This window comes from Typopeltis vanoorti, chromosome 10 (genome assembly GCF_054136105.1).
Source record: "Typopeltis vanoorti isolate ZY-2024b chromosome 10, IOZ_Tvanoo_1.0, whole genome shotgun sequence".
In the NCBI taxonomy this organism is placed as follows: domain Eukaryota; kingdom Metazoa; phylum Arthropoda; class Arachnida; order Uropygi; family Thelyphonidae; genus Typopeltis; species Typopeltis vanoorti.
Genome location: NC_143558.1, coordinates 31,680,439 through 31,693,252, shown reverse-complemented (window position 1 = coordinate 31,693,252; position 12,814 = coordinate 31,680,439). Strand labels below are relative to the sequence as shown.

At 36.1% G+C, this 12,814-nt stretch overlaps 1 protein-coding gene across 9 annotated transcripts in view; it reads left to right on the top strand.

Annotated features, from left to right (window-relative positions):
* The window catches only part of Ufd4 (ubiquitin fusion-degradation 4-like), an 831,523-nt gene that overhangs the window by 798,937 nt on the left and 19,772 nt on the right, over positions 1–12,814 (top strand). For all 9 annotated transcript variants that reach the window (XM_090399614.1, XM_090399612.1, XM_090399618.1 and 6 more), the window contains one exon: positions 4,368–4,446. In XM_090399614.1, the coding sequence (XP_090255740.1) occupies positions 4,368–4,446 (79 nt within the window). The remainder of the gene's footprint in view (positions 1–4,367; positions 4,447–12,814) is intronic.

Genomic DNA, 12,814 nt, shown 5'->3' with positions numbered 1-12,814 from the left:
GAACCCTATCCTCAGGCAGATTTTATCAGATTCGTCGTGTCATCCTGATTTTTAAATTTTTACTAAGTATCATTTTATATCATCTTTATGCATGTTCATTTTATTAACTCTATTTTTTTAAGGCAATTACAACATATTAATATTAACTAAAAATAATAATATTAACTAAAATAAATAATATTAACTAAAATAAATTTAAATAATATTCCAATCAAATTGTGATCATCAGGGAACAAAATATAATAAGATACGTGCATATAGGTGCTACACTAAGTAATAATTAAGATGAAACATGTCAACTGTCAGCAGACCTAAAGTCTTAAATAGTGCCTCCTAGTGGGCTAATTTGAACATTCTTGGCTGTTGGGCTTAAGTATGGAAAATGAGAGCTCCCCAAATTTGGGATAGTTTCATGTAACAAATTTGTTGAGGTTAGGATGGAGTTAGGGTTGAGTTTCTTAAGGCAGAAGCATATTCTAGAAAAAGTGTTTCGTATTTATATTTTTGCTGCAATGGAGTAAAGTGGCTTTCTTCCAGCATATTCTATGGTGGTTGTCCAAAGCATGGTTAGCAAGTACTGAGTGGCTGTAGTAATGGAAATGAATATAGTCCTTATTCTTCATACTTCAGCCCAACAGCCAAGGGTGCCAAATTTTGCCTACTAGGAGAGCACTATTTAGGACTTGAGACCTACTCTCAGTTGACATGCTTCATCTTCGCTACTTAGTGTAGTGCTTGTGTGCACGTATTTTATTATATTTTGTTCCCTGACAATTGCTATTTGACTTTGCTGAAATATTGGAATATTAATTAAATTTATTTTAGTTAATATTAGTCTATTTTGTAATTTCCTTAAAAATACAGTTGTGAATAGCCTTACTACCAATTCATAGTGAATTTATGGAGACACAACACACGTTAAAATAATTATTTTACTTATAATTAAGAAAATAACATTCGACTTTTCGACCTGTGTATTGAGATCATCATCAGGTAAATATGTATATGTACAGGACACAAGCTACATGGCAATACACTACACTACACAAAAGTAAGATGAATCTAAATGCTTGTTAATCATTTACCCTAGCTTGACCTCAGCTGAGGAAAAAAATAATTACATTAAAAATTAATTTACAAAGTAACATAACCTTTTCATACTAATATACAGATAATAAAAATAAGAACTTTATAGCAGAACTACATTAAACAATTTCTAAAGTCCTCTCATATTAGATTTTTCTTCTGTTTGAGATTGTTCTGGATGCTATATGGGTTGAAGATGGGTCCTCCAAATTCTTGGAATAATTAATCTATCATTCTTGTTCAGATTTATGTGATGTTTCAGCATTTCACAGGCTTCTTTGAACTTTCTTTCAAACAAGGTTTTGGTGCGGTGTAGGGACTTGGTGCCTTTCCACTCAGTTCTGTGACATGTTTGAAGTGCATGGTCTGACAGGCCTGTTTATCATAGTGGAGGAATTTAATGTGGCATATGTGTTCATCTTTTCTTATTGGGAGGTTGCAGTTACACTGAATTTTGTAAACCCCTGGGTGGACAAGGTATGGAAGAGGATCTTTGGAAGAGCCAAGTAAAGTTCTTCATTTTGCATGAGGTTTGAAGGTCGCCTAAATATTGTATTTAAGTAGTGTTCTATCTATTTTTTCAGATACACCCCTAACATATAGTATGGCCATGGCATTCTTGCTTTTCAAACATGTGAAAAGGCTTATGTGTTCACAATACATGTTATTTGTTTTCACAGTATTGATTATAACACAGAATGATAAGAAAATAATATTTATTAAGTTATTTGCTGGTATTATATCCAGCATCTTCAGAGCACAAAAAGAACACAAAAGAGTTTGTCACGTACGTGAAACAACAATTTGGAACTAGTTTAAAAAAATGTAATGAATAGCACAAGTAAAGTCCTAATTATGCAACATCTATGTTTGAAAAAGAGAGAAAACAAATATTAATTAATCTTAAAATGACCATCTCCCAGATTTTTGGTAAATTTATACAGCCATACTTGTTGAGGTTTGTAGTATGTTTTAAAGCTTCTGTTGATTCCATAAACAATCTCTCTGACTTATAATGACTTCTGTGTAGCACTTTTGTTTTCTTCCAATTGATCCTGTGTGAAGGTGGTATCCAAGGCATGGTCTGATAGACCAAATTTGCCATAACGATAGTGTTGGATGTATTTTTTAAGTTCACCAAGGCAGATGTCAACAGTTCTTCTTGTCTGTCCAAGTAAGCCCAGTCACAAGAACAGGGCACTGTATAAATTCCTGGATGTGATAAAGAAGAGAGTTTGTCCTTAGGTGAATGGATGAGGGTTGCCAATTTGACATAAGGTTTAAATATGGTGCATAGCTGATGTTTATTGAGCACTCTGGAGGGCAATGGAGGTGATTTTTGGGGAGCATTTAGTATTTTTTTCCTATCCTATGGAGATTATAGCCATTGACTAAGAAGGTGTGACGTAAGTGAGTGAGTTCAACAGTAAGAGCATTGTCATTGGAACAAATAGCTTTAACTCTGTGAGTTAGTGTTTTTAGGATATCATACTGTTGAGCTGGATGATGGTGTGACTGTTTGGGCAAATATCTCCCTGTATGTGTAGGTTTTATATAAACAGAAAAAGATAAGGAACCATCTGTAAGCTGTGTAATTGGTGTATCCAGGAAAGGCAAACAGTCTTTATCTGCCCTTCCTGGATACAATTAGCTATAGAGGAAAAAGGGGGTGAGCCCATGGCTATACCTTCTTTTCGTGTGTAAAAATTATTTTGGCACAAGAAATACCCAGAGCAAAGTACATAGGCAAAGAGGGCCATGATATCAGGTGGAAATATGTTCTGTAGGAGAAAAATAGTATCATTAATCGGGACTTTAGTGAAAAGGGCAGTTATGTCAAAGCTGTCTAATAAATCTTTTTTTTTTTTATTGTTTTCTTTTTAAGAAGTGTTATGTATTTTTAATGCACCAACTCCTTGAGTGTAACCCCTAGTTTCTTGGCTAAGTGATAATTAGTGCTGTTGATTCTTTCAACTATCTGTCATAGCAGTATGTTTGTTTTGTGAATTTTTGATAGGATATAAATTCTGGGAGTGCAGGCATAATGTGCTATTAGTTGTTTAATTGTTTCCTCAGGCCACATGATCACTGATTTGATTAATTCTGTTGTTTTCTTTTTGATGCAGTTTGTAGAGTTGTAGTTAAACATTTGGTATGTGTGTTGTAGTCAGATACCAGTTGGTTCCTTTTTTTCAGGTATGTTGTCCGATCAAGGACGACAGTAGCATTGCCTTTGTCCACTTTGGTAATAACGATGTCTCAGTTATTTCTTAAACATTTAAGGGCTAATTTTTCTGCTATGGTTAGGTTGCAACTTATCTGTTTATTGGAATTTAGTATGTAGGATGTTTCCATTCATATTTTATCGACTATGTCAGAGGGGATGGATTTTATACCTCTTTCAGTGGGATAAATAAAATCTAGTTTGTTAACTGACCTTTGTGCAGTGGTGTAGTTCAGGTCTTTTTCCAGAAGTCTGAAAAATCTGAATAAGAATGATGGATTAATTATTTCAAAGATTTGGAGGATCTATCTTCCATATCCAGAATCCTAAACAGAAGAAAACCCTAATATGAAAGGACTTTAGAAATTGTTTAATGTAGTTCCACTATAAAATTTTTATTTTTATCATCTGTGGTATGAAAAGGATGTTATTTTGCAAATTAATTTTTAATGTTGCATTTTTTTCTCTCACAAGAGTTCAAGCTAGGGTAAATGATTAACAAGCATTTAGATTCATCTTAATTTTGTATAGTGTAGTGTCACATAGCTTGTATCCTGTGCATATTTATGTTTACCTGATGGATGACCTCGATACAGAGGTTGAAATGTCAAATGTTATTTTCTTAATTATAAGTAAAATAATATGTGTGTTGTGTCTCCATAAATTCTTCACTGTGAATGCTGACCACTGTGTAACTTTAAAAGAAAGACTTACCATCAGAGTTAATTTCATTAATTTAAAATTTACTGTGTATATATATATATATATATATATATATATATATATATATATATATATATATATATATATATGCTTTTAACTTGTGTGTGAATGAATTTTTCTACACTTATTTTATACTCATTGTTACATTTGTTTTTTTATATACTGATTTTTATACATGTTTATGTCTTCTTATTTATTACCTTATGTACTGGTGCAGTATGAGCATAGCTGTTTCTTCTAGCATTAAACACACACACACACACACATACACACACAGTATTATATTAATAGATATGAAAGTAAATAACCTGATTGAAATTAATATATATTTCAGGCTGACATTTCAGTTCTGTCCTTCCTCTAAGGTTTATGGATTTGCAGCTGTGGATCTTAAATATAATGGAGAACATCAGGTAAGAATTTACTTTTAAATCTAATCTGGTTTTAAGAAGGTGGACATTAACACATTGATATTATTTTTACTATTCTTCTTCTTCTGCAGCTTTTTCCACTTAAGTAGGGTCGCTGTTTGTGGTGATTCTCCTCCACAACCTCCTGTCTTGTGCTGTAGCCACATTAAAGTTCTTCATCCTCAAGTCCTCCTCCACCATCTCTTCTTTGGCCGTCCACGCTTCCTCTTCCCCTGCACATTCATCTGCATGACCTTTCTTCCCACATACTCTTCCTCCCTCCCTCCTCATCATCACATGACCAAACCATCTCAACCTTGCCTGCTGTATCTTTCCTCCCAAGTTCATAACTTTCACCGTTCCCCTTACATAATAATTTCTCAGATGATCCTTTCTGGTCACACCGCACATCCACCTAAGCATTCTCATCTCCGCTACCTCCATTCTGCTGATGTTATTTTTCCTCAGGGCCACAGTTTCCATAGCATATATCATAGCTGGTCTCACTACTGTCCAGTAGATTTTTCCTTTAAGATTGATCGGCACCCTCTTATCGCATAGCACTCCAGCCATCTCTCTCTCTCCAGTTCCTCCATCCTGCTTGTATCCTTCATTCCACTTCCTTCTCAGCCTCACCATCCTCTTTCATTGTTGAACCTAAGTAGCTAAAGTCACTGACCTTCCTGGTGATATTTCCTTCCAGCTCCCAGACATATGACATCTCCTGGCTGCCATCCACTTTGCAACACATATACTCTGTCTTACTTCTGCACAGTCTCATACCTCTCTCTTCCAGTACTTTCCTCCAACTTTCCAGTTTAGCTGCTACTTCTTCTCTTGATTCTGCACACAGCATGATGTCATCTGCATACAACATAGTTCAAGGCATGTCTTCTCTCATCTCCTCCATCACCACCTCCACAATATTAACCAGGAACGGACTTAATGCTGACCCTTGATGCAAGCCAACTGTCACTGGAAAACTTTCTGTCTCTCCCAGGCAGGTTCGAACTCTTGTCTTCACATTTCTGTACATTTCCTGCACCAACCTGACATATTTCTCCTGTACCTTCTTCCTCAAACACCTCCAGACTTCTTGCCTTGGCATTCTATCATATGCTTTCTCCAGATCAATAAAAACCAGATGTAGCTCCCGTTGCTGCTCTCGAAACTTTTCCATCATCTGTTGTAACCCAAAGATAGCATCTGTCGTCAATCAACCAGGCATGAAGCCAAATTGCCCCTTTGCAATCTCCACCTCCTTCCTCAGTCTTCCATCAAGAACCCTCTCTAGGATCTTCATTGTGTGGGACATCAACTTTATTCCTCTGTAATTCTTACAGTCTTGGGCATCCCCTTTACTCTTGTAGATGGAGACAAGAGTACTTTCCCTCCATTCCTCAGGTATATTTTCCTGTTGACAAACTTATTAACACCCCCCCCCCCCACAGCAGGTCAATTCCCTCTTCCCCTAGTGCCTTCCATGCCTCCACTGGGATCCTGTCAGGGCCTACCGATTTTCCATTCTTCATCCTCTTTCTTCCTTCACTTCCACTCTACTAATGTTCTGCACCATCCCCTCATTAGGCTCCCCATCTTCTCTGTGAGTTCTTGCATTTTCTTCATTCAAAAGCCCTTCAAAGTATATTCTCCATCTGTTTCTTATATCCACATCCTTTCTTAATACCCTTCATACCCTTCCTGCAGAGTTTTTGATCTGCCTCACATGTACGATGTCCTTTGATGCCTTATTTCTACATTTTGCTAATCGATAAATCTTTCTCTGTCCTTCCTTTGTTTCTCATTGATTATAAAGGTCTTGATATGCCATGGCCTTCCCCTGTGCAACAACTCTTTTGGCTTCTCTCAGCATATAGCTTCTCCCAGCAAACCAATCCCAGCTTCCTGCAGTTTGGCTGTAGGAAGGTGGAATTGGTTTGACTGGGAGATATGTAGTTATGGTTTGCCAGCATAACTGCATATCTTCCCTCGTGGGAGGACTTTCATCAATTGATGAAACTTGAGTATTGCAGACCTGAAGTGTCTATTGCCAATCTGATACCAGAGCAAAGTATCCAGTTTCTTCCCGTCCACCCCTTCCCTTGTTATATATACTGGGTGACAGCCTTATGGATGTGCCAAACAAACTGCAAGGACCCGGAACTTCCCCAAACATAGTACTAAAGTATTTCCATAGACCAGCTACTAGATAGTACATAGAGGTTAACCCATTTACCAATGTTAGGTCATGTCTTCGAGGAGTCCAGGTATAGTGGTGTACAGGAGACCATGAATTGGACCAGCAGAGACTAGGTGCTCTCTCTCTTTCTCTCTGTGGATCTTTCACCCTCATGACATGCACACAAACATAAAACTTTGTTAGCACTGCTGATTTAAAAAAAAAAATAAAAAAAAAAAAAGAGAGAAAAAGAAAAAAGCTCTACCCCCAAAAAATTCACCAAAAACCCATTCCACAAAAAACCCTTCGATATTCACTTCATCCATGTTTGTTGTCTTAACACCAATTTAAACCACATGCACTACCACTAGTACTTTGTTGATATCTAAACCCAATCTGTTATTATATATATATATATATATATATATATATATTTTTTTTTTTTTTTTTTCCAAAGTCTTCAAATATCCAACACTTTAGCTTTTCAAACTATACTCTGATCTCTTTTGCTACAAGGGTGGATCCTCTACCTTTATGAAGTCTAGCATTCCTTGCAAATCTCTTCTCTTTACAATCTGCTTTGCCTCAAAATTTCTTTTCCCTATTCAGTTACATTCATTTTCTGCCTCTGTTGCTCTACAAATTCTGGTAACCACTGTAATGTTTCCAATTTATTTATCTGTGAAGGTTGATTATCTACAGACCCAATGAAGGAATATAGGGGATTCCAACATTCAAAATTCAAATGACTGCACAGCAGCAGGGGATAGTTCAGAAGAAAGTATTGAATATCTTCCAGATACCTTACAACAAGAAACATCATTATTTTCGACATGCTCAACCCTGAGCAAGACATATTCATCCTCAGAGTCAGAAGAGATCCTGGATTTGATCTTCTATAATGAGATCAACCAATAGCAAAGTAGTAGTTGATAAAATCTGAAACAAAAGGCAAATACATGGCCACCAGCTCTCTATCCTTAAACAGAATGGATGCACAGCAGACACACACACACACTTGCCAATGTTTTGCTAAAACATTAGCAGAAATGCATTGCAGAAAAACAACAGATTCTGTTTTCTTTGATCGTTATATTGAAGAGTCAATATTGGTATATTGATCGGAATACAATAGGCCATTCACAAAAGAAGACATATAAGCTTTGCTTAAATGTCGCTCAACGGCCGATGGACCAGATAACATCTATCATGAGATGGTCAAACATCTGTTGCCATTAGCCGTGGATCAACTGCTGCACCTTTTCAACAGAAATATCTAATATCTGTGAGAATGGGTTTCTGAATTCCTGGCAAAAGGCTATTCCCCATACTAGGGAATGATTCAGAATCCCTAGAACTATTATCTCTAATTGCTCTGACCAGCTGCATATGCAAGATTCTGGAAAAATGGTTAACTCACATCTTTTATGGGTTCTGGAGAGATACAATTTTTTCCCATAACACAGTCTGGCTTCTGCAAATATCATTCAGCAACCAGTTATCTCATTTGATTGGGTTGCTGAGGAAATAGATGTGAAAATTTAGGAAAAAAAGTAAGGTGTTATACTGGTAACTTAAATTGGGATAAGTCAGACCACAATCCTTGAATGATATACTCGTATTATTTGGGGTGGGTTACTCTTGTTCACTAATTTCAGACGTATAATTTAGGAATGAAGGAGAGTAGTGTGAATTTTGCAGTTTTGGTGATTTTCATTAGTCAAGGTAGTTTGCATTAATCAATGCTAAGTGCTCAAAAATTATTGGCATAAATGAGATCTGCCACAATGGAAGATAGTTGCAGAGGCAGAAACGACAAAGTGCATGTTAAGAGAGAGAGAGGAAGACAGACAGACAGACAGAGAGATGCCAGTAGAATAGACGGGTATATTACTGAGAACAGGACGAATTCATTCATGTGTAGCTTTCAATGATAATTTATAACAAAATAATCTTTCTATAGTAAAATATTAAATTAGTTACACGGACAAGTGATTTAGATAGAAATTACCCCAATACAACAACTCATGAAAAGAAATAGTGCTGCAATCCCTGATTTGTGCTTTCTTTCATTTTCATGATGTTTAAAGTGTATCAGCATATCTCTCCAGATCTCCTCTCCATCCTTTGTGATATCATCAGCTGCAATAGTTCACAATTGCAACTGATCTTATAGAAACCAGGTTTTTTAAGTGGTGGATGTGATGGTTTAAGGTGATTAGAGATTTGCTGATTGGATGGAAGGGGACCTTCAAGTTTTGTTGGAAGCAATCTTGCTATTTTATCTGTGACTGATTATATATACATGGGATAATCACTGCTCCTTTATAGTCTTCATTTGTTTGTTCTTTTGATTGTTTTGGAGGTTGAAATTTTTTTTTTTTTCACTATTATTCTCTTGTATCCATTTTTTGGAAGGACTATAAGATACTGTAGTTCTTGGTTTCCTTTATCTATGTTGTTGGAAATTCTTTCTAGCATGCATAGAAGGCAATAAAAACTAAGCGTCTACAGGATTATTTGCAATTGCAATCTTACACTACGTAAAACAGACAGGAAGATCTGGAGAGATATGCCAAGGATGTTGAAAATGGGGGGGGGGGGGGAGCATAAATCAGGACTGACAGTGCATACAACAGAAACAAGACATCAAATAAAAATGGCAACAAACTAAAATGCTCCACAGATTACCATTTTTATTCAAGAGTATTCAAATCCGCGCGGTTAGCCTAGTGGCTATGCGCTTCACAACCATATGCCTGGGGAAGGAGTGTCCCAGGTTCGATTCCCGTCGTAGACGTGAGGAATTTGAGGATCTTCCTCAGGCATAGCCAAGTTAGCCGGTCTTGGGCGCGGGCAGTAGGGTTTTTTCCGCCAGTTTATCTGGCATTTTTCATCCCGCAAGCAGGCAAACCGGCCCCGTGAACATACGCCTCTACAGTCAAAAATATATCCCCCCCCCTCCCAGCGGCAGACCAGGCGACAGGTCGGCTGGGAGTAGTACTAACAAGAAGTCGCATCTAAGTAACATGCGGACCCTGCATAGGAAGCAGGAATAATGCGTAGTGAAAGAAGATTCAAGAGTATTCAAAGAATTAGCTGAAATGAAGCATCCTCTACAGTGTAACAAAAAATTAGGGATGATTTTACATCATAGTTGATCTTCATTAATTCATCACAATAGACCTATATCTACCATTAGTATACAACAACTGTGAACCAGTAGCCAGCATAATAGTGAATGCATGCTTTCCATTGTTTAAATGACTTTAAATATTTTCACTAGAGACATTAACTGTTTTTACTTGATTTCTAGTTTTTTAGTTTATTCGTGCTATTTCCTGATGAAGTGAAACAAAGTTTCGGAAACTAGTCAAAATAAAAATAAACAGTTTCTATTTGGCATCTTTGTTTGTGGCTAGATGCTGGATAAAATATTTTAGAATGCTCTATCTCCACAGAAGTTTACAAAAAATACAAACTCATTGTGAGTTTTTGCTTATGAAAGCAAATAAATTTGAAAAATTAAGAATAAAACAAAACCTGTTGCAATAGGTTAACATTTCTTTTAAGGTGTAGAGACAATGGTGTCACTGCTCACTTTTTAAGATTGTGCCAGCACTTCACTACTAAGCATGCTTTAAAAATTTTCCATCTCAAAGAAGTAAGATTACTGAAAGAATGCATACAACACACAAGGCATGAACTTTTGAAAATTGAGAGTCAGTCATATATTCTGCGTGCAGAATTATCTTCTCTCCCTGCAAACATCTGAGTTTAGACAGACTTTCATGAGTAATCAGAATGCATTGGTGTATAGTAAGCAAAGAATAAAGAAGAAACTTTCAAACCTTATCAAAGAAAGAAACAACCACAGTGACAGATTACCACTCAATGAAATAGTTATTAGTTAGTCCTCAAAACTTATCTGATCCATTGAAATGAACATCCTTTCTCGTAGTTTCAGTTTTACAATCTCGGAGAAAGAGATTGTAAAACTAAGAAAAAAAAAGTAAGATTCCAAAATGAGATATTATGGCAAATGTGGGGAAAAAAATGCCTCCAAAGCATTCCAAAAGGTGCTGCAGATTTTCTTCGTATCCAAACAGCCACCTTACTTTTACTAGCAAAACCTTCTACCAATATCACAAAACTAGAACAAATGGACTTAAAAAACATTAAAAAGGACAAAAATATGCTAATACTGAAAACTGACAAAGGCAACTCAGCAGTAGTCTTGAACCCTATAAAATACACGCACACACACACAAAAAAAAAAGAAAGAAATCACTTCTAGACATTTTTGAAAAGTTGGATTGTGATCCCATGGGATATTTCCTGAACTGGTCTGAAGAAACAAAAAAAAAAAACACCTTGAATATATATATATATATTTTCAAATTTGAGGATTAATAGCCCATTGTAATCCTTCTTTGAACAGAAAGAAGATCTTGAGTTAAAAATAGTATAAACTGTTATTCCAATGGCAACAAAAACCAAATTCTTGGGACTCAGAAAACTTACATTCCTTGCACATATTCATCAGCTAAGAGAAAAGTGCAAAAGAGCATTGAATCTCCTTTGTATTTTATCAGCTACTAAATGGAATAGGGATTGGTCTTCATTGCTTTGTCTTTATCATGTACTTATAGTTTTAAAACTAGATTATTAGTCTCAAGTCTACAGTTCTGCAAGGCAGAATAACCTGCAATGGTTGGGTCTCATCCATCATCCACTCAAAGTCTTTTTGCTAAAGAAAATTCTATCTTAGACAGAAACTGCTATCTCTTGAGTGTGGCCCAAAATATAAAGTCTTCCAGAGGATCTATATGGAATAGTATCTTTTTTCTGCATTGGGAAGCTCAATATCACATCACACTGCCATACATCCATCCTTTTTGGTATGCATGTTAAAGAGTTTGTGGATGAATGTTGATAAAAATTACCTACTACAGACACAACAGCATTTTCTCCATGGCAGGTTTGCATTCGATCCTGCAACCTCCACTTCGTCAACTACAGAAGCATCATACTCCATCATCTGTCTACCTGCAACTGTACTGATGATTCAAGATCTGAGCCTTCAGTTGGCTATGCTGCTGTGCAGTAATTATGCACTAGAGTTGAATGACATTCAGCTTACATTTGCGCATATAAAAGAAAATCCACTACCAATAGTGTGTTATTTATACAAACTCATTGAGTTCTTTATATAAATCTTACCAGTAGGGAAATTCCTGTAATTGTCACATTCAGTTTTATTTCTGAATTATGAATATCATCCACCCCAGCTTCCTTTCCACATTTTCAGTTTTTGTTGGCTTTTCTGCTTCAGTCATTTTAAGAAGACAAAGTTTTCTTAAAATGATTTGGATTATGATACAATAATCCAGATATCCAAAATAAATTAGATAATTGAGAAACCTGATAACAGGAAAACTTCCAGGATGTAATGCAATTTCCTAATGTCTTGCTTTGAAGATATGGAAATTGGTTACTAAATAGTACGTGATTGAGTAAGTACTAAATTGCCAATTCACTGTGACATTTCCTACTATGAAATTTGTGGAGCTCCACAAATATGTAAGGGAATGTCACAGTGAATTCTCAAAACATGGTCTTAAGAAACTTCAAACTATTTTAGACCTCCAGTAAGAAGGGTAATGGTCTCACACAGAGATGACTAAAATCAAATTCTACCTGAGATGATTTTTATCACTCCCTATAATTGTTTGCCTTATTTTTTTTTAAGTGAAAAGAACATAGTAAAGGATGTAGGGATGAAATTCTGCTCTGAAAAATAGACATGTTAAAAATCTTATTTGTTTTTTTAGAGCAGATTTCCTGTTTATCCAGCTTTTGCCCTACGAACACACTATGTTATTGATGAAACAGTTATAGTTGGCAGTGTAGTTATCACATGATTCACCTCTTGCACCCTTTCATGAATGAGTTGTTGCTGCCCCCCCCCCCCCCCCCCAGTTGGCTTAAGAGTATCTAATATGACAATGCCCAGCATTAATTTATCACCTGTAGTAGATATTTGTTTCATACTAGGGTTTTAATTAAAAATTTTTTTTTGTTTGTTTTTTAATTGGGGGGGGGGGGGCAGAATTAAACATGATAATAATGCCTCAGAAGGGGGAACATGATGTTTGTACCCATAAAAAATCATACTACCAGCACAACTTA